The sequence below is a fragment of the Platalea leucorodia genome (genome assembly GCF_965183815.1).
Source record: "Platalea leucorodia genome assembly, chromosome: 11".
Classification (NCBI taxonomy): Eukaryota; Metazoa; Chordata; class Aves; order Pelecaniformes; family Threskiornithidae; genus Platalea; species Platalea leucorodia.
In genome coordinates this window covers 13,389,622-13,414,941 of record NC_138833.1, presented here as the reverse complement: position 1 = coordinate 13,414,941, position 25,320 = coordinate 13,389,622, and the positions used below count along the sequence as shown (strand labels likewise).

Genomic DNA, 25,320 nt, shown 5'->3' with positions numbered 1-25,320 from the left:
ATGCATGGGACATGTCCCTCAGACACAGCAGGGCACGAGGATGTCCCCTCCTCTGAAAGCTCCTTCAAGACTTCAGCTGTCGTCCCCACGGTTGGGGCTTGGGTTCCCGGGGTCCCAGAGAATCAAGGTTGCATTTTATTCTACCTCCGAAGGGTTGTAGGCTTTCCCTTTTCAAAAGCAGCCTCAGTCTGAACCTTATTCCAGAAGCATTTGCTAACTCCTTTCTCTTCGTGACATCCCTGACAAGGTGGAGACAGGGCGTCTGGCACAGCCACCTCCGCAGGTCTGTGTGGCCACCCAGCAAGTGCTGGCAGGTGAGCGTGACCCAGGCAGACCCACTGCCCTGCGTGGCCAGTAACCTGGCATGATACTCTGTGCAGCTTTCACATGGCCTCTGCTGAAAAGTACCCGGCCAAGATTTAAGAAACACAGCATCATGACTAGCAGCTGGCTATGCAGATGTGCACCTAATAATCACAGCTGTGCTCAGGTGGTGTCCTAAAACAGACCTCACATAAGCAAAATCCTCCCTTATTTTACATATATTTTAGCTTGCAGTTTTAAGAACAATAATCTTAGGTCTAACCTCTTCTCCACTGCTTCTCTGGACTCGTTAAATTGAACACCTCACAAAACATTTTCCTGATCTGTTATTTTGATTTCCAGAAATAACCATTTCTGAACTACACCTGCCCCTGAGTTCAGGCCTTGAGCTGGCTACCAGGGCTGGAGGCTGTGGTACAAGTTTCCCAGGCAAAGTCTAGATGTGACTTCCCCACATGGCTGGTGTAGAAAATATCTGAGCAGACCTTGCAGCAGCAATGGACCGGAATGGATTGAGCCCTGCAAAAGCAGCTGCTTTTCCATAGGTACTCACGTTGTAAACGCGGGGTTGTATTTTGCACCAAGGTAGTAAGAGTAAAGGTTGAACATTCCAATCATGAAGGCCAGGAACACCATGATGAAGATGACCATGAACTTGAAGATATCCTTCACAGTCCTCCCCAGAGAGATCTGCAGGGGGCCGAAGCTTTCGTTGGCTGGAAGAATGTAAGCAATGCGGGAGAAGCTGAGTACCACAGCTATTGCATACAGTCCTTCTGAAATGATCTGAGGATCCGAGGGAAGCCACTTGTTCCTGGCTAAAACAATACATGTATACTAGGTATTAGTAACAGAAAGTGTTAGACGGAAGTTATGATGATAAATGACCCCTTTTCAAGACTGAATCTTGGTTTTAGCCAGGAGTTAAAGAAAAAAAAAGGTTTGGAACAACGGGTCACTGAAGTCCTCAGCATGCAGTACAAATATGGGTGAGAAGAATTAGTTGTATTTTTCACATGGTAAAGATGAGAAATGAGAAAGTCACTGGGATTTACCAAAGTCACACAGCAAATAAATAGCATGACCTTAAAAAAAATTTGATATTTTCTGTATCCTAGTTGAACATCAACTGTGCTGTGCCTTTTCCGTCTGAAGCCCTCAAGATGGAGAACCAAAACTACAATCCAGTGGAGTTTGGCTATAGGTTTGGATACATGACACTGTGTCAATATTTGGAAGGGAAGCATGAGGCAGACTGAGATCTCTATCTCTACCATTAGATAACAAAGTTAGGATTTGTTAGGATAAAGCAGATATAACCATCAAGTGTATAATCTTCATATTATCTTTAAATTAAAACCAATTCTTGCAGTCTAGTCACTCTAATATTTTTACTTTAAAAAGCTTCTTGTTGATATGAGATATACATCATTTATTTAATCTACTGAAAATGTGAACATTTATATTAATATAGCTTATAAGTGTCCTTGCATCAACTGAGCTTCTTGATGAAAAGATTGTGACTCAGAGCTAAAACATGTGACATCTTTAAGGACACAGCAGTAAACTTAGGCATTATTTTCAGTAATTGGAACCAAAGGAAAAGCAGCAGATGGAGGAATTCACAGGGTCTCATTGTGACATTCTGTTCTGGACCCTTTGCACCTTTGTATCACGAACTCACTTTAAATGGGTCAGCAGCAAACCAGAGAGAGGAAAACCATGACATCATCTCAGTGGCCTCTTGCTTGCCTGGGCAGGGAGAGAAGCTTACCTTCAGAGGGGACACACCAAGCAAGAGGCTGAGGCAGTGTGGCCAGCTTACTGACCTGCCAGCAAGCCTGTGGCTGTGCACCCTGGTGTAGGGTCAGGGAACGTGTCTCTGGTGCCACATGGTGCACACCTACAGTGGATGAAGTCTGCTGCCCCAGATCTTCCTCTCCAGCCCAAGCACATTGCTAGAATAACTACCTTACAACCCTAGGGAGCAAATGGCACTCCTTTGTGCCCAGCTCTGTAATTCCTGCAGCCCCTCCATTAGCAAAAATCCCCATGGATTTTGCTCAGGGTTACATCTAAAGCTTGCAGAGGCATGCAATGAATCCAGTCCCCACACTGGGGTGTAAAGCTCTATTAATTTGTGAATATCAAAGAAAAACAATTTCAGCCATCAAAAATAATGTTGTCAAGGTTATGCTACTACTTGCATTTCCAAATGTTAGCACTTATAGATGATATAGGCTCTCAAAAAATAAAGTTTTTCTCTTGGAGAAGAGTGTAATTTGTATTTGTATTTCCATTATACAGGTGTTGGATGTAACAGAGGTGCAGAGCACACCACCAGTTAGAAATGCAATTCCAGATCCTATGTGTGTTCACACATCTCGCCCCTCTCACATTTGGAAAACCAAGCAGGCTCATTCATCTGTAATTTAAATTATATTCTGCTCATTCCCAGTTCCTGATTATTTGTTACTCAAGCTATTTTGTTAGGATATGATTGACCTGAATGTAGCGTTAGCACAAGATCAGAGACTGAATGAGGCTCAGATCTCAATTCCTTTCTGACTGTTTAGGAAGATGGCTGTAATGGGTAGATCTGAGAAGAATAATCTGGTTTAATTAGAAAAAAACCACATAAATATCACAAAAAGAAAGCTACTTTCAGCACTGCCACACATTAGCCTAAAAGAACAGGAAGCATTAGATAGCAAAAAGCATCTTACCATAAGTAAAGTAAGCAACTTCAGGGGGAAGGGTGACATTATTGAGGTCATCATCTTGAACGTACTGATCTACGTACTGTTGTGCTTCAGTTGCTTTGAGAAAAGCCATGAACCTGGCCGTGAATGATGCCACAAAGATGGACAGCATCCCAAAGTCCAGCACGTTCCAGAGATGCAACACGTATTCACGTGGACCCTCGTCCCAGATCTCCTTGCACTCTGACCATATCATGCCTGTGGAAACACCAGAGTACGTTTAACCAGCAAATACAGGAGGTGCTTTTTGTATTGAGACAGACTCGTTTCCTAGCTAACAGTAGCTTCTAAGATCAAAACAAATAACCCTTCAGTTAAACTGAATTTCTTGAGAATGGTTCATGTCATCTTTTCTTAAAAATTATTAAAAACTTTAAGCTTATATGTCCTTTTGTGCATATGAGGTAGAAATTTCAAAATTTCACTATATGAGTCAATGGTAAAGTAGATTTCTGGTGATGTCAGAGAAAACATGGTTCAGAAATACTGAAGACATTAAAAAATCCTATTGCTGATCTATTTGGAGAAAATGTACATTTCCTCTCTTGTCCCCAAAATCTCCTTGCTAAACTGTGCCACTGAAGATGGTATCATTTGCTCTGCTGATGTTTTCCTCCTTCCTTAAAACAGTGGGTGGGTCCATTTTGAGAAGGGAAACAGATCTTTGCGAGATAAAATCACATCCAGGAGTAAATACAATATGGTCAGAGAAAAGGCAAGGCAGAAGTTCTGCCCTTGGAGAACTTTTAATGAATTTTATATATTAAATAATAATGAATTTCCGTACGTTAAAGTCTGATCTACCACTTTGAAAACTCTGAGTTTAGTCTGAATTTAGGATCTTTCTGACACTAGACATACAGATAAACCTAAATGCCAAATGCAGAAAATTCAAACGTTTTGACATCCATGTTCTACTGAGGAGTGCTGGGGAGGACAGGTGAATTCAGTGGGCAAACTGGAGCCAAGAGCTCAGGTCAAATTCACCAACTTGCCCAACTTTCAATCAAAGCAGGGCCCCAGGGCCAAAATCTTGCTTCTGAATAGCTAAAACATTGGAATACTTAACCCACTGATAAATATTTCCTGCACTCTACCCAATCCTGTTTCCATAGCAGCAGCAAAATTCACATTTAATCAAGCAGGAGCAGTGCCTGCCGATTTCCATGTGGCCTCCTGCAACCTTGTCCTTTTTGTGAACTTTTCTTCATCCGCTTTGCTGGAAGCTCTCGTGGCGTGGCATGTCAATGCATTTGCTCATCTACTTCAGAGACTCCTGGAAGCACATGGTGTCCCAAGAGGCGCAGTCGAAAGCTGGGTTATAGGGAAGGAAACAAGTCAGTGCGAATCTAGCCGGAGGCTGGAGGAATGAAGAAATGCTGTTGTCGGTTCTTGTGCACAGGGAAGGATTTGAGAAAAAAAAAGAAAGCTAAGCTATCAATACCACTGGCGGCCAAGGCACAGCTAGCCGGTGACCTCCATAGCCCTGGAATCTCCAGGCAGGTCCTTCGAGCTGTACCCTGATATAGGTTATGCCCTGTATAGATCTGTGTTGGGAGAGACCCTGGGGTCTGCTGAGTGCTGAGCAGAGCCAGAGGAGGGCAGGAGAGGAGCCTCCCAGCACTTTAACTCCACAGATGCTTGGCTGAGTAAAAGCAGGAACTTCATCCCAAGCTGTCATTCACCATGAGCAAGATTTAATAATAAATAGTCGAAGGGAGGAGGTGGAAGAATTTGTTTCTCAGGAACTGTCCTGAAGCAAGGATGAAATATTAAAGAAACATTTCTAGCTAAAAAAAAATGGTACCCTAGAAATGATAGATCCGAGACATTAGCCCTATGCATTATGCATGCATGTCGTATAAAGGTACTAAAGTACTTCAGGAAATATGATACGCATGGTAACATTGCTGACCAGAGTACTTGTTCACTGACACCCAGAAATGTCTTTTCTGGTTTAAATATTAACTCTCCCATCCAAATTTATTTCTAATCTTGGTCACATAATATACCTAAGTTGCAGATTAATGAAGTAAGGAATGTCTAAAACTGAGTAGACTGACTAAAATTAGAATCACTCTGTGAAAGTATCACACTATTGGCCTATAATTTACATCACTCTTTTTGCCAGCTGTATGGCAATAATTTTTTATCCATACATATGGAAAAATGTCTATTCAGGACAAGCAGAAAAGTTACCGTAATTATTCGATCAGTACTGCTGGGTAATTGTATATACATTGTGAGGGAGTAATTCAAAGCTTCTCCTTAACTAAAAATACTGAGAAGAGAAAAAGCAGCTAAAATTCAGGGGATGGGACATAAGATGGGGTGCAAGAACAGAAATAAGGGAAGGCAACTAGGCAAAGCAGATTTGCCAGGATATAATTGCATTTCAATATGATGTTTCTGAGGCCCCCAATGGCTCTGGGAGAGGTCATTTCCCTGAGTTTGATGCACAGAGAGGTGGGATATGAGCGGCTTCTACAAGTCTCTTGTGCCTGTTCTCCCACAGCAGGGATAATCAGAAATGTCACCTTGACGGGCATTTCTGGTTTCAGCAGGGGAAAGAGAGTTAGGCTACAGGAATAGCCCATCTGGAAGAAAAATGGAAGTGTGCAAGAAGCGCTGTGCACCACCTGTGCACAAAAAGGAACAGTTTGTCAGATTTTTATATCCACTGGCCTGGTACATAAATCACGAGCAGCTGATGTTGGAGAGCCGCCTTTGAGCCTTCCTGAATCCACCAAAGGCCATTGGATTAAGAGAGAGAGTTGTCCTCAGATTGCGTCTACCCAGAGCTTAACTGCTACCTTGGCTGCTTTTGTAGCAGGGATTTTGTCTCCCTAATTGAAACCTCCCTGCTTCCGGTGCACACTTTTGTCCACATTACTCGTGAGAAAAATCCCAGCCTTCTTCACTTGAAGGCAAGAGATGGGAAGACCCAGCCATGGCAGGAGAGTTAGCCAAGGTATACAATGAGCCACAGGTGCATGAGCCGAAATTGCTGTGCCCCATGTACAAAGGGGCAAGTTCTCCTTTCAGAGCATTGTGGTATTTCTCTGTGCTGACAGGTTTATCATCTGCAGCCCTTGGATGCTTGTTCATAACAAAGAAGAGCGAGACCAAAAAGGTGTTCTCCCACCTAAAATGCTATTGTTTATCTGGCTGTTCATGGGGATGTTAAATGGGCTACCAACACTACCTGGCTGATCCAGTGATGGTCTACAGCCATTTCAGAGATGCAGGCTAATGGAAAGTACAGCCTCTGATATGGATTTCTGGAGCAGCATAAAGTGCTCGCCTGGCTGAAAGTCATTGCCTCTGCTCGGTTTACTCCATTACTCACCTGCATTACAAATAGTCGGGAGCAGGAGAAGGCAATGGTATCTTTTTGCATAACTCCAGTCTGAAATTCTCCTGCTGGTAGTTTTCTCTTAAAATATATACACGTGGGTCAATTTTCATATCTCTAGCAAGATTAATTGCAGGGAGTGCTATTACAGGTTGTGCTCACTCATGGCCACAATATGCTATGCTAATGTAGAACATTATCCTTGAATAATGCTGTTCTGAACATGCGTCATAATTTTATGGTTGACAGCCAGACAACTCAGACAGCCAATTTTCTCCCCCAAAAAGAATCAAGATCAAGGACCTGTAAACTAATTTCTCAAAAATGGTCTGCTATGGTTGGAACAAGTAATGTGTCATCAGCATTCATCATTGCTGCCACAGTATAAAGGAGAAAAGAGAAAGAACAGAACCAGAAGGAAGGGATTTACAAGCTGAGAATAAATAAAATTACACTTCTTGATTGTACTATGCATCAAAATGTAGGTAGCACACCTACACAGTTGAGTCTAAAGACAGCCACTGCAGGTGTTGCCAAGTAGGATTAAATATAGCTATGTATATTTAGTACACAAGAGTTAGATTTATTATACTTCAACATATACTTACTGTCTACTTACACTTGACTCTTTGGAAAAGCATGTCTTGGCAACTTTAGCTGTGATATTTATCTATAGCATTTACTTTTGTTTAATTTTATTTCTACTTACATATATATATTTATAATACCTATAAGATTTTTGCTCTAAAAGGCTGGGCAGTCTGCCACCCTTAGTGCTTTTACAGTCCTTAAAGTTCATGGTCGCATATGGGGCTCAGCAAGTGCCCAAGCCCCTGTGCCAGCTGTCTGCAGACCACCTGCACCAAATTGTCACCTTAGTATTGGTGAAGCATTATTTGAAACTTTATGTAGGCAGACAGGTAAAATGGCCAGAGTAGGCAGTCATTAGAAAATCTCATTATATTCAGAAGTCTATACAATGAATCACCTTTCTTCTCCCAGAAAAGTGAAAACCTTCGCTTTAAATGAAATGTTTTCTTCTTCATCTCTCAGGAACTCACCAGGCAGACAGATATCTACTGCCTATAAGAAAAGAATACCTAGTCTGAAATCTAATAATCTTGTCCAACTGCTTTAATACCATTTAAAAAATATATCTTACAGACTTATTCTATCCAGTCTGGGATCTATTCAGTATTTTCTAGCCTAATATCCTGTATGGGATTCTGATTATTGCGAGGACAGGGAACAAAGAAATGGTGACTAGGGAGTCATCAGATAGAGCAGCCCTATCCTATTTTTCAGGGGGGTTTAATGCCATCAGTACTTATGGAACAGTGGAATTATTTGCTGCAAGAAAAGAATGGAAATCATGGTGGTGAGTAAAAATAGATACAGGGGAGGTAGACAAAGATTCTGCCGAGCTGATAAGCTCAATTTCCCAATAAATCCTTCTGAGCTTGTTTAGATTAGTGGTTCAAGGCAGCTGACCTGCCAGGAATAAATTGTGCCTATAGGAAAAGTAATACATCCGAATTTGCCTAAAACTCCCTGGAAGTCTAATTTGTGCACATGACATACTTTTGCACTTGAAGAGTTCATCCACATTAATTCCTACTTTATAATTGTTGGAAACTTAATTTCTTTTAAAAGATTGAGCGCTGTGCTGTCCTCTCACTAGTAACAATTTCATACTATGAATATCACAAAATCCAACTCTTATTTACCTAGCAGTTTTCATCACTAGATCTCAGAATGCATTACAAAAAAGTAAATAACAATATACCCATTTTGCAGATGAAGAAACTGAGGTTCAGTGAATTATAATAGAATCTCATGGCAGGGTAATAAAACAGGTTGGTGGTCACCCACGTCCCAGTGGACACACTTCTTTCTGCTCACTTTAGATGGAGCAATGTCCTATAGTGAAGCTATAAGTTTCTATGACTATATCACCATCTTTAAGATGCAATGATTAAACCAACAGAGACAAACAGACAACATCTATAGCTTTCACCATGGAAAGTGGAAAATCAGGAAAGTGAAAATTTGCCAAGCAGCATTCAATATTTACAAAAACAGTGACCAAGATCAAAGATTTCTTTGATCTTGTTTTAATCAAAATACTGCCATCAGCCTCTAATTTAGCCTCATGGCGTTTTCTTTGGTTTTGAGGTGGTTGGGTTTTTTGTGTGGTTTGGGTTTTTTTTTCCCTTTGTCTTGTCACTGTCTATCATGCTATTCCTAGTCATATTGAATTTTCCTGGAGGACTTGTACACATTTTGGTTTTGCTTACCCAATACCCACTTCATGATCAGCAATTCTGTCCATGAGAACTGAGTTGTTTTGACTCTAAATATTTGTTTTGGATGATCCGTGATGGTCTCATTGGGGAGATTTTTTACTCCTTCAAACCGATCTGAAGCATTCACTACCAACAGTCCAAGGAAGATTGTGAAAGAAACTGCATGTGCCACAAACTTCATGAAAGGACTTCGGAGGGTCCGTCCCAACTGCAACGACACATAGACAAGACATAAGATTTTTTTTTTCCCTCATCCACCTCCTGGAAGTTTTTTTCCTATAAAAGTTTGAACCATTGTCTCAAGGAGAAAAGGATTCAGAAATGAATTCTAGATCATGAACTAAATAGGGTTTAGATTTGTTCAAGTTGTTATTTGTTGTCACTAGACATTGTGTGTTGCAGTTCAAATTATGCCCTTTGGGTAATTTTCTATGCATGGTAGTATCTCATATTGCTCATTTATACCCTCGTATAATATATCTCATTGTCCTGGCCATATGGTAAGTGGAAAATGAAGAGATAGGACATTTATATGAGACATGTTTGTGTGTATATGTGTTATATGAATGTACTCATGTGTGTCAATATAAATCCTAATGATGGGTGCACTTCTCATCCTTACGTCATTGTTACATATTAGCACCTTTTATTAATGCTGAATTCCCAGTTCATTAACAATGTGTAGGAAATAGCCTTCTGTTTAAAGATTCTTTAGTAATGGTTTTAATATGCTTTGGTATGATAGTCCTCTCTCATAATTACTATAAAAGCTGGAGATTCACTCCCCAGAACACAAAGATTTATTTCAATACATTAAGCTAAGAATCAGAGCAGCAGATCTCTTCACTATAGCTAATATTTGTTCCATTCTTTTTGAAAAGCTTTGTTTGTTAATTAATTTAAATATCACTCTCTTCATTTTACATTTTCTGTGATCTAAGAAAACATTAGTACAGAAAAATACTAAGAATAGAAGCATTTTTAGGAGTGCAAGGAGCGATGCCCATGGTGTTGGACACAATAGAAAGCAGTGCAAGGGCCATCTTGTACATGCCCTTTCCAAAACCACCTCAAAGCAAATGGGATTTTTTTTGCAGTATATTACTCACTGATTAACTTCCCTTGATGACAAGGTACCCCCAAAATTTTCTTAATATCTACTGACTTGATCATAAAACTTCTTAAGAATTATGAAAAGGGACTGAAAAAGGAAATTCTCTGTTTTCTTACTTATCTCCAATAGCAGCTTTGTTCAAAGGAGCCCAGGTCTCTGGTTGTTGCAGGGCAGGAAATACTTTAAAAGCAGGGCTCTTTAAGTCTAGTGGAAATTTAAAGGAAGCCTTCTGATTCTGGTTCTTATTTCTTTTTCTTCTCTGAATTTTTAAAATGTCAAAAAAAACTTCTATAAAGTTGACAGAATAGTAAAACCTGTTGGAAAGTTTGCATGTTTCTAAATACCAGAAAGACTTTCCAATAAAGAAAATGAAAAAAATCTGCTCTATCCCAGAGCCCTTATTAACATGCTTGCTTCTTTCTGAGGTCAATAAAGATGTGTTTAAGCGGGTAGATATTGCACTGAATCAAAACCCAAGTTTCCTTAATCATGTCTAGGAATAGAAGTAAATGAAGTAAATGAAGTGTGTTAAAACCAGTCCCAACACTTGTAATGCTGGTTCACTCCTCTGCTGTAAACCTTGGTGTAGTGTTAGTTCTCAGCAGCTTTTTATGACTGGTGTTGAATAGATTTCCATTTTGTAGCAGAATTTATATTTCCAGTACAGAGCTGATGGGTTGATGGGATATGTTTGAACAATGCCCCATACAGTAATAATCTCAGATGTTTTCCTCATATGACCTGTCTGAGAGAGCTCAAAGAGCAAGAGTAAAGTATAATAACAACTGTGGGCATATGGGGCCTTACCAAGAAAGTTTTAAGAAAGTGCATTTACAGTCTGTACAAGGCTCATTTCTATCCTGAATTCACTAAAAGAGAACAAGCATATTGGGACCAGTACTGTTTAATATCTTCATCAGTGACATAGACAGTGGGATCAAGTGCACCCTCAGCAAGTTTGCAGATGACACCGAGCTGAGTGGTGCAGTTGACATGCCTGAGGGATGGGATGCCATCCAGAGGGGCCTGGACAAGCTCAAGAAATGGGCCCATGTGAACCTCATGAGGTTCAATAAGGCCAAGTGCAGGGTGCTGCACCTGGGTCAGGGCAACCCCCAGTATCAATACAGGCTGGAGGATGAAGGGATTGAGAGCAGCCCTGCAGAGAAGGACTTGGGGGTACTGGTGGATGAAAAGCTGGACATGTGATGGCAATGTACGCTTGCAGCCCAGAAAGCCAACCGTATCCTGGGCTGCACCAAAAGAAGCATGGCCAGCAGGTCAAGGGAGGTGATTCTGGCCCTCTGCTCTTCTCTGCTGAGACCCCACCTGGAGTACTGTGTCCAGCTCTGGAGTCCTCAGCATAGGAAGGACATGGACCTGTTGGAGTGAGTCCAGAGGAGGGCCACAAAAACTATCAATCAGAGGGATGGAACATCTCTGCTATGGAGAAAGGCTGAAAGAGTTGGGGTTATTCAGCTTGGAGAAGAGAAGGCTCTGGGGAGACCTTACTGTGGTCTTTCAGTACTTAAAGGGGGCTTATAAGAAAGATGGGGACAAACTTTTTAGCAGGGCCTGTTTTGATAGGACAAGGAGTAATGGTTTTAAACCAAAAGAGGGTAGATTTAGACTAGATATAAGCAAGGAATTTTTTACAATGAGGGTGGTGAAACACTGGAACAAGTTGCCCAGTAGATGCCCTATCCCTGGAAACATTCAAGGTCAGGTTGGAGGGGACTCTGAGCAACCTGATCTAGTTGAAGATGTCCCTGCTTATTGCAGGGGGGTTGGACTAGATGACCTTTAAAGGTCTCTTCCAACCGAAACCCTTCTGTGATTTTATGAATCATGAATTCTCTCCAAATAATTAGACTTTTTCTGCTGTCTATAGAAACTTAAAAAGAGAGACCTGAGATTAAAGTAGCACAGCCTTGGTTATCAGAGAAATAATCCCGTGTATTACAGAACCAAATGAATTCTGTGGGTAATTTCACTTGGTTCTCTACTGATTTAACAAAAGTCTTCATTTAGTCAGTGTTACATCAGCATTTTATCCCCTTTATTACTGTGGAAAGCTTACAATTTTTTTCTTGAGCTGATGCTTTTCATATTTTCTCAGAAATCTGATTTTTAGCTAAGAGCTACAGGAGGTGAAAGTGTTGACTAGAATATTCTGTAAAAAATTAATGAAGCATCAATTCCTCCAGGCAGCCTAATGCTTTATGACAATAAAATATATTTTTCAAGCAACATGATACAGTTAAACTCAAGATGTGTAACTACTTGGATGTATCAATTTCTCAATTACTTTTTTAAATCAAAATATTGTCTTTCATCAAATTGGGATTGCATGGAAGTGCCTGGCTGTCACTGTTAAGACAGAGACACTGACAGTGTGTGAATACAAAGGTTCATTCTTAAGAGAATAGATCATTTCATGACTTAGTATCCTATCCATATCATGAGAAAATAATGAAGCATGCAGACATGTCAAAAAGAAAATATATAAAATGTGATAGTGAAACAGATTTCCAAATGCAAATTAATCTCTAGTCCAAGAGACAGGAACAAATAAAGACAAAAATATCATAAAGAAAAAAGCCATTACTAGTTTTAGTACTATGCTCACAGCAGGAGCATGAAGAATATTGTTGTAGAAATTTTATGTAGCTTAACTGGGGAGGAAAATACCCAGACTAAAAAGGTACAGGTACAGCTTTAGGTGGAGTGATCCATTAAAGTTCCAGTGCTTAAATGATGCTGAGTCCATCCCAGTGGGATCTACGGTCCATAAAACCCCAGCATGGCTACATGAAAGCCAGAGAACAACCCAGGCAATGAGAGCTGTGTATAAATGATCTCTGTTAGTGTTGTAATATTTGAAAGTGCACTTCAACCGACCAGAGAAGGAAGAAAATACTTGAAGTTCTACAGACAGTCCAAACAGTCCTGCTTGCTCTTGTCATTCTGTTTTTGGGCAGCAGACTGTGCAATTTTTCCTTTCTATCTCTTCTCTTCTGAACAGCAGCGAAACAAGTTTTGGATACTAACATATAAAGCAACAGTTCATTTCAGAGTCACAGCTTCCATGAGATGGATAAGTCAACACATATTTCAGGATAGGATAGGCTTACACTCTGTGGGTCTTGTCAAGAGTTTGTGCATCCAGAAGTGACACTAAAATTGGTTTTAATAAAGACAGCTCTGTGCAACTGAATGCAAAAGAAGACTTAAGAGTTTAGTTGCAAATTCCTGTTAATACTATTTACAAAATTTTCAAGGGTGGTATTCTAACTCCAGAGGGCTTTATTAAAGAAAATTTTCTGTTAGGGAGTAAAGACTTGAAAACATATTCCTTGCTAAGATACATTAGCGAAGGAATTATTTTGAGATATGAATTACTCTATTACCCTATGTGAAACTGCGGAATTTGACCAATACATCTTAAGAATGTGATACACAATAGTATTGGTCAGGACAGCTCCTATAAGCAGTATTCCACATTACAGAAATTGCCTTCATTTTTCTCACTGTCTTAGCCCAGAAACAAGTCCCTGACTCGTGGCTGGGCATCCATGTGTCTTTTAAGTCAGGCTTGATTTGATTTAAGTTAAATATCTTAGCTGATTGTTACTATGGAAAAATTATTTCATTACCCAGTTGTGTAACATCAAGATTGTTCCCATGACTTAAAACCAAACAAAACACTTGTAAAACTGATCAGGACAAAATTGGGCTGCTCAGAGCATCACATGCAAATCTTCTGCTGACATGACCATCCTTTTAGCGGATATGCTCCCTCTGTAAAATTGTCTGCAATAACACTATGAGAGGATACAAGGCTCATGCATCAACCCTCAACCCTTGAACCTAGTAATTACTATTTTGGGTGAGGTACCAATTCATGGGGGAAAAATGCATTCATTATTCAGTTATTTCTATCACAGTCCCCAATCAAAAATCAAGACTACATTGTTCTGATCAATGCAAAGCCATGCATTAAAAGACAATTCCTTCCTGAAAGAACTTTCAATTTGACTTTATGACAGAAGGTTCCGTATGGTTTTTCACAGTCTAAAGCGGGGTGAAAAGAAAGAGACATTGAAAAATAAGAATGCACAAAAGGTTTAGTGTAATGAAATCACAGTTGATGAAAAGTTAAGTCCCCCTCCCTCCATTCTTTCTTAATTTTAATACACCTACCTCAAGAAATTAAAATGAAATAACTTTCTCAATCATGTCTTATTTCTGCTGTAAAACTGATTTATTTTGAATTTTTTGCCTCAGTTTTTTCCCCCTTAGTTTTTATGCTTTTCATTTAAATTCTTCACTTATTTCTAGTCTAATTGTTCTCCCCATCTATTGCTATATTCAAATGCAACCTCTGTACTTCTGAGGATACACCACAAATGTTGCTGTTGGCTGGTGTGCCAACACCCAGAACATTCAACAGAGGTGAAGGAAATTAAACAGCTTCATAAATCCCTGCTAGACTGAGGTCTGACGTAACGGAATCAACATTGTAATTCCACACATGAATTCCCTCTACAACCTAACCAAAACCACCCACAATACAGCCTGGCTTTCGCATGTACTTCTCTGTGAAACTCTGGAGTCCTGTCCAGTATTCATAAAAGCTGTGGGGTTTTGTGTTGATGCAAACCTTGAGAAAATGGAGTTACATTCTCAATTACTCTAAGAGAAAGTACTATTCTTGGAAATATTTTGGAAGATGCCAAGCCTTAAACATGTTTTGTTATCTCAAATGTTCTGGAAGACTGTTTTCAAAAGGTTTGTCTGATTGCACTAACATAAATCTTTTCAAATTATAGTCTTTCTTCAATACCCATCTGTGGATCTATAATTTCTTGGGCTTGGTAAATTTAGAAAGGATTCCTCACTGGCTTTTAAAGGAAATGGGAGAAGATGCTTTCAGGACTGAATAAATTACCAGCACCAGGGGTCATTCTATCAAATTTAAGTACCTCTGATAAGCCTCCTGCTGAAGACCTCTACCTTGTAATGAATGATGTTGCTGGCTATTGCTGAATGTGAAATGATCTTCCCTGCTACCCCTTTCTGCTGTGGCAAGAGTAGTGAAAAAGCTATTTATCACTCAGCCACACACTTATTTATCTCCACTTGCTTGAGCAGACTCTTTCAGGATGGAAACCTCACTACATATTTCACACCACAGACAACTGAAGCTTTTACCTAAGCTAATGGTTGGCTCTGGTCCTTTGACCTCTAGGTCTCGGCAAAACTCTCCTGCTCCATCTGATGCTGTGAGACATAGCACTGGTATGTCTCAGACATTTAGGCACATCACAGTTTTCCAAGTTTCATCATATTTTCCCTCAAAACCATAAAGATTGTATGATTAAGTCTAGTGTTCTCTGCAGCACTAAGCAGTCCCCTGGGGCTTGCCAGAGTTTCAGGAACATGTGCGATAAGAACGCTCCACTAACTAAAAATACAAGATCAGAAAGAAGGAAAGGGAAGAGAGGAGCCCTGAAGAAGGGAGGAACCTGCAATAAAAACTACATAAAAGGCATGAGAATTTAAACATCAGAGTTAACTGAAAGGGCAACAAAGATCTTCTTCTTTAGTTATTCCCCACTTTGGTGGTTCTCCTATTCTTTCTTCATCCCACTCCCATGTTGTTATCGCCTATCCATTTCTTGTTCCTAGTCTTTTCTTGTCACTCACTGTCTCAATGTTTCCTTCCCCCATCACCCCACCTTTATTATCTGTAAAGATGAACCTCAAACCATGCCTAATAACTCCATTTGTGTATATCAAGCAACACCCCATGCTTGCTCTCCTCTGGGGCAATCTTAGACAATAGCATGAATTGCTTCCCAATGGCGTTTTACAGAAAAATATGTGACTTCATTCCAGGTCCTGGATAGAAACTACTATAAAAAACCATGCACCTTAATGAGTTTGTACCTTGCTGCAAGGAGCAATCCAGTAGGCTATGGCGAGGAAGGGCAGGCCAATGGAGACCCCAAAGACAGCCAAGAACTTCACAGCTATAGATTGCTGCCGTAAGCCTGAGAGGTTTTCATACCACATGGTGAGCAATTGTTGCTGGCAGTTGGGGTGAGCAACAAACTGTAAAAGAAACAGAAACAGAAGTATCAGTAGCATTGTCCAAAGAGGATGATATGTCAGTGAACAACCTGCTGAACTTGCCAGTGGAACAAGACACGGCATGTCTTTGTTGTCCAACATAGCTTATGGTGTCACAAACAGAAAACTGCAGACCAGGCACCCAAAATCCCCCAGAAGCAGAATGTGGTTCATTTCTGCTTCTTGTCTTCTCTAGATAAAAGTTTTCTTAGACGTCAGACTGTCTAGGCCAAAACCCAACATTCATCAGTGGCCAGCACTGACAAAAAGTGCCTTGTGGGGTCAGCGTTTACATCTGAGACAGTCTGCATCGAGCTTCAGAAAAGACACAGAGAGGCGCTTTGATGTCAACCTGGAAAAAAACTCTGATAACTTGCTGAAGACATAGGCCATTGAAACAGTAGCTCAACAGAGCACCAATATTACATTTTTCTATTCACTGCATACGGACCCAAAGTGAACCATTCTGCATGGTTCTCCTTCTCCTGTAAACTATAAGAGGTCTGGCTGGTATTTTGCTACTTTAAATGCTTTATCTCAGATTACCTTTCAAAAAATGACAGCTCATTCTTTACTGATCGGACAAAAAGACAAATTTAAAAGCAGAAGGAAAAGATGTGCTGCTCTGGTACAGAAAGTACATGCTTTGTATCCTGTAACTGAGACTCTTCTTCAGTTTATTGTTCAGAGGAAAAAGAAAAGGCGAGCAGCAGACAACTGAAAAGGGCAATTTCTTAATGGTAAAATTACAGCACCACTGGATCACACGGAAGAATTTTATAATAAAAGATTAAACTTCTTTATTTCATATTGTTCTTCAGAGTGATTGAATTTAGAATGTGACTATCTTTAATCACAAAGAAAGATAATTAAAAGGCAAAATAACTGAAAGAAAAGATGAAAAATAAATACATTGTTAATGTAGTTGATTGCATTAGCAGAACTGAGTGTTTCATTTGTGAGTTTTCTGGGTGAATAAATGTTCTTAGGAGGGAAATGTAAAACCTTCCACTACTTCAAAAAGAAGAACTTTCTGGAGGTGAGGGGGAGGATGAAGGGGGTAGAGAAAGAGAGGAGAAAAGCTAAGGCTACTGGGGGCTTTGTGGCTGCTGTTGCCCCTGCCTGGCAGTGTGGTCATGGACCATGTCTGGCAGCTGCCCCGCTGCCCTGCTTCAGCCCTGTCATCTGCAACCAGCTGGGGGGATTTCAGCTGCTGTCTGTAGTTTTATTGGGACTGAAAAGTAGAGAAAATTCTAACTGTGCTTTCATCTTCACTTTCTGTGAAATTATAATCAAACCGGGAATTTAATGGACTCTTTTCTAGATGTTTGCATAATAACAAAACGGTTACTGTGAGTTTAAATGATCAGTTTATTGCTAGTGCAGAATGAAATACAGTTGCACAGTAATTAGGATTGCTGTGGAATAATGCTTTTCGTTCTTTAACAGCACATTACCAGCTATTTAAAATGTGCTTCTTCAGATGAATTAGGCTTTGGGGCCTGCATTTCTCAAAAAGAAAAAAATAGAAAATAAGTCTTTATCCCTTCCACTGAATAAATCAATCAGAGGAGTGAAGAAATTTGATAGGTACTCTTAACTTCTTTTGTCTTTAGAATTTTTTCCTGGAAATATTAACATTTTAATATACTTTCTTTTAAGCTGCTTTCAAAAAAAAAGAAAGCTTTCAAAAAAGATAATCTATAAATCATCAGTCCTAGTCATTCTGAGCATTTAAAGTTTAAGGTTAAGGTGATGACAGCAGTATTGCAAGGAGGCATTTCCTAATGCTCAAATGTTTATATTTGTGCTAATGCTGCTAGGGCTGCTATTGTTCTGGCAAATGGACAGAAAGATGAAGTGGAAGGAATCTAGACAGAGAACTGACTCCCTTTTTAAATTTTATTTTCAGATATGATTAATTCAATAGCAATTGTAGCAACTCATGGAAAGGAAAATTACACTGGTAGATGTGCAGACTTTTGAGATGAAGGGCCAAAGCAACAGCCAGGCTTCCTCCTGCTCTTGTAATTGTTCACTGCATTATGAGAATTGATTCAGACAAAGAAATTCAGTTGTCCTTGGCAATGAGACAGTCAAAGACTTTTGCTGGTTGGCATTTCAGTGAATTCATCAGACATTTTAATCTGTTCATTGTTTCACTCCGTCTGGGAAGAGCTACAATAAAAATACAAATATAGGAAAATTGAGAGGGAATTGCCATAAAACTCAGTTATTGGAACAATTTATTTTGTACAAGACAACAAAGATTGGCAGCATGCCATAGAGCCTTGATGGTGTTCATCTTACTCTGATTATTACAAAAATGAGGGAAAAATAAGATCAGGATAAGAAAGATAAGAACATGAATGAGTTTTGATCTGTTATTTGCTTACAGCAAGCAGTAGTTTTTCATGACGTTTGCTCCATCAGATATTAATGAAATATGCAGTGACCCTTGGACAATGCCAACCCTCTCTCTAACAAAATTTCAGAAATTGATCTTAGATGTCATCAAAGACATTACAGAGCTATTTACCTTTCTTTCTTCTCTGGAAATGGGCACTGACACCAAGTTAAAGATTACACTGATGCTTTGCTTAGTGTCATGGGCACAGAAAACAACAGAGTTTGAAACAAAAGCTTCAAGACAGAATGCTTCAAAGTGTAATGAAAAATGGTGATGTGGTATATTGAATTTCAGAGGCCTAAATGCTGCAATGCTTTTTCAAAGTTCCCATTAAATGTTATTTCCCTTTCTTCAGTCCTGGAAAATGGGGCCAGGAGGCTTTTAGGGGCAAACTGTGGCTGCTCTTGTGCTGCATCCCTGAAGAAGAGAAAGGCAGAAAGAGTTGCAACAAGACCGATGTGGCTGGGCCTGTGTAGAAGGGCAAGATATCGCTGATTGAAATGGAAGCACTGGCAGTGGAGGGGATTGTGTGGGTCCAAAAAGAGCCATTTAGAAGCATTAAGTGCTTTATCTCATGGGCAGAGTGAGTCCCCTCCAAGCTGATAAAGGTAATGCATCAGGATCTGTGAGCTCAAGAAAAATGTTTTCCAGTGCTTCTGCATTCAGAAACAGCAGTGGCAGCTTTTCTGGTCCCATGGCACAGGGACCCCAGTAGATGGCAGTGGTTTTTCCTTATACTGTGCATACCTCTAAATTAGGATGAAAATTGTACTTCCCTCCAGCCTATCAGTTACGCACTTTTTTAAGTTAAAAAAAAGGCTAAAAAAAAAAAAAAGAATCTCACATCAATCTGACGAGCCAGCTCAAGCAATGAAGTTGCTAAAGTGGCATTTTTGAGAGCCACTGAAAGACACAGGAAAGTATTGACACATCCAAAAGACACTGTTCCGTGCTACAGGGGATTAAATGAGTGAGATGAATCTTTGTCTAGAATATGAAAAAAATCTCTCAAAGCCTTCAGTGGGAATTGAAAGGGCCCAAAGGAACTGTTTTACATACAGAAATAAAGAGAATGTTTTAGAGACCACTGTGGATACTCCATTGAATGATAACTTTTCCACACTGCTATCTAATTTGATGTATGACAGCTCTTTCTCATAGCCTATCATGTATATGCATTGTGGGAAAGCACTTTACAGCTCTCATGACAGAGTGAGATTTTTTCCTCAGCATCCTTGTTCAAAAATGCATGAGTTTCACTACACAGACAATAAAGTAACTTTATATCTCTGTAACTGTATAGGAAGTTACTTCTGATAGGAAACACTGTAATAGAGAGACTTTCATTTCTTATTTTCTATTATAATGGACAAAGAGTCTCTGATGAGGACCGCAGTATTGTTCAGTATTAGCACAGTGGTTGCCTAAGCTGTCAGTGGTTAGGCACTGTTTAAACCCGCTACCCAAAACACCCTATGGTCCCTACCTGAAGGGCATCTCTCTTATCCTGTGGCACATAACAGATAAGCTATAGCCAGGTCGCAAAAACTCAGGAAATCCTTGAGAGTGTCAGACAATGCTCACACATCAAACAGAAAAAAAAAAAAAAAAAAAAAAACCAAAACCTAAAAAGATATATGTCTTGGACAGAAAAATGCCGTCAGCAGAAATAAGGAAACTTATGGCAAGACAGGTAAAAGGCAGAGGTCAGCCTCAGATGGTTGGAATTAATCATGCAGAAAAAAAACCCAATAGCTCCTTTATTACTGAAATTATTATTATTCTAATTCCCTTACAAGTGCAGAAATCTACCACGGAGGCAAGAGAATTAACCACTCAGACAGGATCACCTTGGTTTGCTAATGCACCCTACACTAAATAGCCAGGGGCTGAGGCAGGAAGGAAAAACTCATCAGTGAACCAGTGAAAACACTTTAAAATCCTGTATGTCAGAGTTAACAATGCAAACTTGTGACTTTAATGTCTTGCTTTCACAGAGATACTCCTGTCATGTCCTTTCCAGCTCACTCCTTCACTGTAAGCCTTGTAAGAAATGCTGGCGAGCCTCAGCAAACAAAAACTGCAATTCAGGTGAGCAGCAGTGTGTTTAATCAGTGAGTGAGAGCTAGAAAGGGAACTGCATAAATAGATTTTCAGGAGAACTTTGGTAATGTCAAGAGACACTGGCAGGGGCAAGGACGAGCCATTTTTCATTTCATCATGTAGCTGCGTTCATGTCCTTCAAACAACCTTTCTGGGTTCATTATTAAACTTTTGTCTTTTGATGTAGCTCATCGCTTCTGCAAGCCTACTGATTAACACTGTTTTAAGCTGCAGCACCTGCTCACAGGAACCCCTGGTTGGGTGTGTAATGCTTCAAATGCCAGAGATCCTAGAGAACATGCCGAAACAGTTTTGATGATTCATTTGAGCCAATTGTCACCCCATGCCTCTGAATTACAAGGGAAAATGAGGGGAGCATCAAATGGATTGTATACATGGCTTTTCCCATTTTGCAGCACTCCTGCAGGGGTCCACATGTTGGAAAAACCACGTGGGATCTGAACCACACACATCGTGTGCTCTGAAAAGATGAAAGTACGTAAATATTATTAAGAAGACTTCATGACACACCTCACAGACAAACACAGCCTGAGCTGAGCTTGCCGTGCTGGTGTTGGCAGCAGGACTGAAGCCAGTCCTGGTCTGGAAGGTGAGTTGGCATTTGCTTGGCAGAGGTGCTATGCTTGAGCAAAACCAGAGGCAGGGAGGGATGGAAAGTTGGGCTTGCCCATCTCCACTTCTGTGTAGGCAATGTCCTGTTTCTCCCAGCGAAACCTTCATCAAAGGAGATATGAAATCATCCTTTTTCAGTGGGTTGCTGAAGATGCTGTGGGAGTATCAGCAAACATTGGCAGGGGTGGAAGAAACTCAGGGAAAGGTCAAAGCAGGGTATTACTGCTCTTCTCCTGAAGGGTACGAAATATACTGCCTTTTCACTAAATAGGATCAGATGAATTAAAGGGTAAACATATGCCCACATGCACATGACAGAAAAAAAAAAAAAGGCAATGAAAATATTAAAGCAAAATATAATTTCTTTGCTTTTAAACCGCTTTTCACTTTTGAAGATTCCTTTGATATTTTAAGCATTTTTAAGTCTTGAAGCCCAAATAAAGAGTCTGGTTTTATATTGAATAAAATACATTTCTTGAACTGAAACATACTCTTTGGAAAAAAAACCAACCAAACAAAAAAACAAACTTGAAAAAAAATTGGAAACATGTTGGAACAGTTTTTTTATCTGGTAAAAGACCCATCTACTTGCAGAGTCGTTTCACCTGATGCAGAGCAGGAGACAACAGAGCTCAGTGGAAACTACTGACGCTTGCTAGGAAATACACAGTACAGGAAAAAGCCAACGTATTCATATACCTTTTCTTATCTTCACCTTGTACTCTGTTCTGTGAACCTCCAAGTGAACAAAGAGCCCTTTGTTTTGAAGAAACTGTTCTGAAAAACCTTAACAGAAGCAGATGGGATATAATATATTTATTTCATGATCCAGAGTGCGGAAAAAACCTCTGCTTTTAACAAGTGCTTGTGCTATTAAACTATTACAAATGGGGTTGTCAGAGGGTAAATATGGATGGAACTTGGCTCACTGTTTGCTGCTGTGCCTGATAAGAGTTGCAAGTAAAACTGTAGAAAGTTTAAGAAATAGAAAACTACTTGCCCTATTATTTATGAATTAAAAATAATAAGTAAAGTTCCAATCCAAATATCCATGCTGTGAGACTGTGACCTTTTCACAAAAGAGACCTGCTCTAATTATCGTTAAATTTTATCCATGGCCACAGGCCCAGTTTTTAAAACACTTTGCACCAGAGTAACCTTACAAGGGAGAGTAAATCAGCAGGTCCAAATTCCTTCATCCAGACACAAAAAAGAATTTCATGGAACCCTGATCAACATGGATGAAAGAAAATTCAACTGATGATCAAGATTTGTTTCAATGGGATCTGACCATTGCATAAAAATAAATACTACATGAGAAAAGGTCCTCTGAGATATTGCAGTTGCTGCAGACACACACAGAGAACATGAAGCAAGGAAACGTCCCTGCCCTGAGGATTTCTGCAGCTTTCCCTCTGTCCCTGAGGTTCATTTGACTGTCTAATGCTATCACACAAATATTCATGAGGTTCTTGCTCATCCTGTAGATGAGCTTTATGACAGTCTTGGTGAATATTCAGACCCAATATCTGGAGTCTAACATCAGCATTTATAAACCTGGTAGCAAAGGGAAAAGTTTTATGTTTGTAGGCAGAGCCCAGATGAGCTGGAATTATCAGGAAAAAAAACCCCAACAAGTTATGAACTTTAGTCTCTGAGTTACTTTTAAGGCATAAACCCAGAAGTATTTATTATGGTTTTAGTAATAAATTACACCTTTTGTAAAACCTTTCACATGCACTTTTCTGAACTAAACTATCAAGCAAGCATGTTGTTTGGGATAGTTCTGCTCTCTGCTAAATCAGTGAGTACATTAACAGGATCAAGATGTCACTTTGCAAAGGTGACAAGAAGACAGAACCAAGGCAATGAAGGTCATCCCAGCATCCCAATGCTTGTGTAACTGCCCAAAATCACCCGTGTGGCGCAGGTCTGTAAAGGAGATGGTGTGGTCCCATTAGAATGAGCAACGTGGATGGAAACAGGATTTGATCAGGCACCAGAATGGTGAACAGGCACAAAATAAAACCCAATAAAAACAAATTAGTTTAATAGCAAACAAAAATAATGGGGTAAATAAAACTGCCAGGACCATTTCAAATGCAATTCACCCATTGACAGAAATGCTCTCCAGTGCCGAGTGAAAACACAGAATTAATAATCCTCTTAGTGGTGGAAGGAATGGAAGGGGATTTTTTTGTTGTTCTGTTACATTTCAGTTACTGTGATATAAAATTAAGTCTGATATATTTGAGGTGTATAACTAGAAAATGTAGAGTTTACGTGAATTCTTTAATTGGTTCAGTTTAAACCTTGTTCTGCCTAAAGTTTCTTTATAATTTCACTTCCCTGGGGCAAGGATGTAGGCTCTTTTTTGTGCTAAGCATTCTTCTGTAGGGCAGTGAATAAGGTGGTTGGCTCTTAAGAAAACTTCAGTTTCATATTCTAGTGGGCTGCATGTTTCCTGAAGAGATTTATGGCTAATGTCTCTTTTCTCCTCTTTTTACATGTATGAATAAATCTTATCACTGAATTATTTATCTGAAAACAAGCAAATGAGTTGGAAGTCCCAGCCTCTAACATCCCAGGCTTTTCATATCTGTGCAGAATCAAAACCCTTTGGAAATCCTTATTATTTAATTATTGTTCTGAAAACATGCCACAATAAAAGCTACCAAACAACAAGATCCGTTTGGTATCTAAAACAAACAGCCACAGTGGGCACAGAAGGAGAAATTTAAAATGCTATAGCCTCTTCCTCCCCCAGGAGAGTCAGTAAACTATTTTCCCTTGGCTACATGATGAGGAAAGGCTGGGCTGGTGCTCAAACTCAAATGCCTCCAGCATAGATGGCTTCACCCCCAGCAGAGCTGATGGAGAGAAAGACTCACTCATAGGATGAGACTCCTCTGAGCATGAGGTATAGAGTTTCAAAAATGTACTCAAATGTAGACATCTACAGGTGTGGGACAAGAACCTCACGTAGGAGAGCCATACCCTGAGTCAGTACCCATGCAGACATCCAAATTTGAACACCACTTAGGAAAATTCCCCCAGTAACTTGAAATACTGAATCTTATTATTTTTTGAGGGGTTGTACTCATCCCCATCTGACTTTCCATCCAAAATGCACATTAGCAGGTCTACTGTCTATGGGGAGATAGATTAAGCCAAAACTGGGGGCAACTAAGGTCAGGTTTATAGCAGACCATATTAATTGCTTTTTTCTAAGAGAATTTTATTATTAATGAAGGTAATTTTAAGTCCTTTCATCTGTGATGAACATCCATGCAATGGGGCTGATGTGTTCCTGTGCTCTCTTGTCAACGTCTTGATGGACATCTAAGACCCTGTAGCACTTTGCAAATGAAAATAATTAAGTCTGCATATTACAGCAAATTGGGAATATTGCAAACACCACTCAGGATGGAGAAATGATTCATTCAAACCTTGAGAGGATGGATGTATGGGCAGGAAATAATAAAATGAGATTCATCTTGGAAAAGAAAAGAAATTAAAACATCTGGGCAAAAGGAAATCATCAGAACCACAGATTTTAGTGGGAGGAAGGAACCTTGCTAATGAAATACTCAAAGACATAGAAATGCTTTCTGTGAGGAAGGGAAGTAACTCCTTCCCTTTCCAATCTCTGACAAAACATCTATAATATGCAGTTAAAAATGTAAAACCAAAAATTGCATGGATAAGCTTAAGAGTCCAGAATAACCACAGTGTTTCTACTGTTCACATAGATATTAGATTACATTTGTACAGTATCGACTGGTTCTCCAGTGACGGAAACAAAAGACACCACAGTCTAAGCCATCAACAACTCCACAAGACCTCAGTTAAATATTCCTGTAACTAAAGAGTGGAAAAAAATTAACCAGGGATTACAGAAACAAAAACAAAAAGCCAACTTCCTGAAAGTCTTTTTTCTTGAGGAGTTTTCCTCCTTGACGCTTCACATCTAGATGGTAAAACATAATCCTGTCCTGCTTCAAGCCATATCTGTTCATGTTACAACCATTGGGGCACAGAAAGATCAATGTTCATCCCATGGGAAATTCCTAAACTTAATTTTGCTCCAAAGGACAAACAGCCGCAAGAGAGATTTTCTGTGACCTACACAGCTCTGAAAGCTGTAGAGCTGAAACATCTCATTTGGGTTACCGAAA

At 39.8% G+C, this 25,320-nt stretch overlaps 1 protein-coding gene across 2 annotated transcripts in view; it reads right to left on the bottom strand.

Annotated features, from left to right (window-relative positions):
• TRPC7 (transient receptor potential cation channel subfamily C member 7) overlaps window positions 1-25,320 on the bottom strand; it is a gene marked incomplete at both ends in the record, with an annotated part of 72,811 nt that overhangs the window by 17,199 nt on the left and 30,292 nt on the right. For both annotated transcript variants that reach the window (XM_082323877.1, XM_082323878.1), the window contains 4 exons: window positions 878-1,142; window positions 3,051-3,284; window positions 8,739-8,955; window positions 15,814-15,978. In XM_082323877.1, coding sequence (XP_082180003.1) covers window positions 878-1,142; window positions 3,051-3,284; window positions 8,739-8,955; window positions 15,814-15,978 — 881 coding nt within the window. The remainder of the gene's footprint in view (window positions 1-877; window positions 1,143-3,050; window positions 3,285-8,738; window positions 8,956-15,813; window positions 15,979-25,320) is intronic.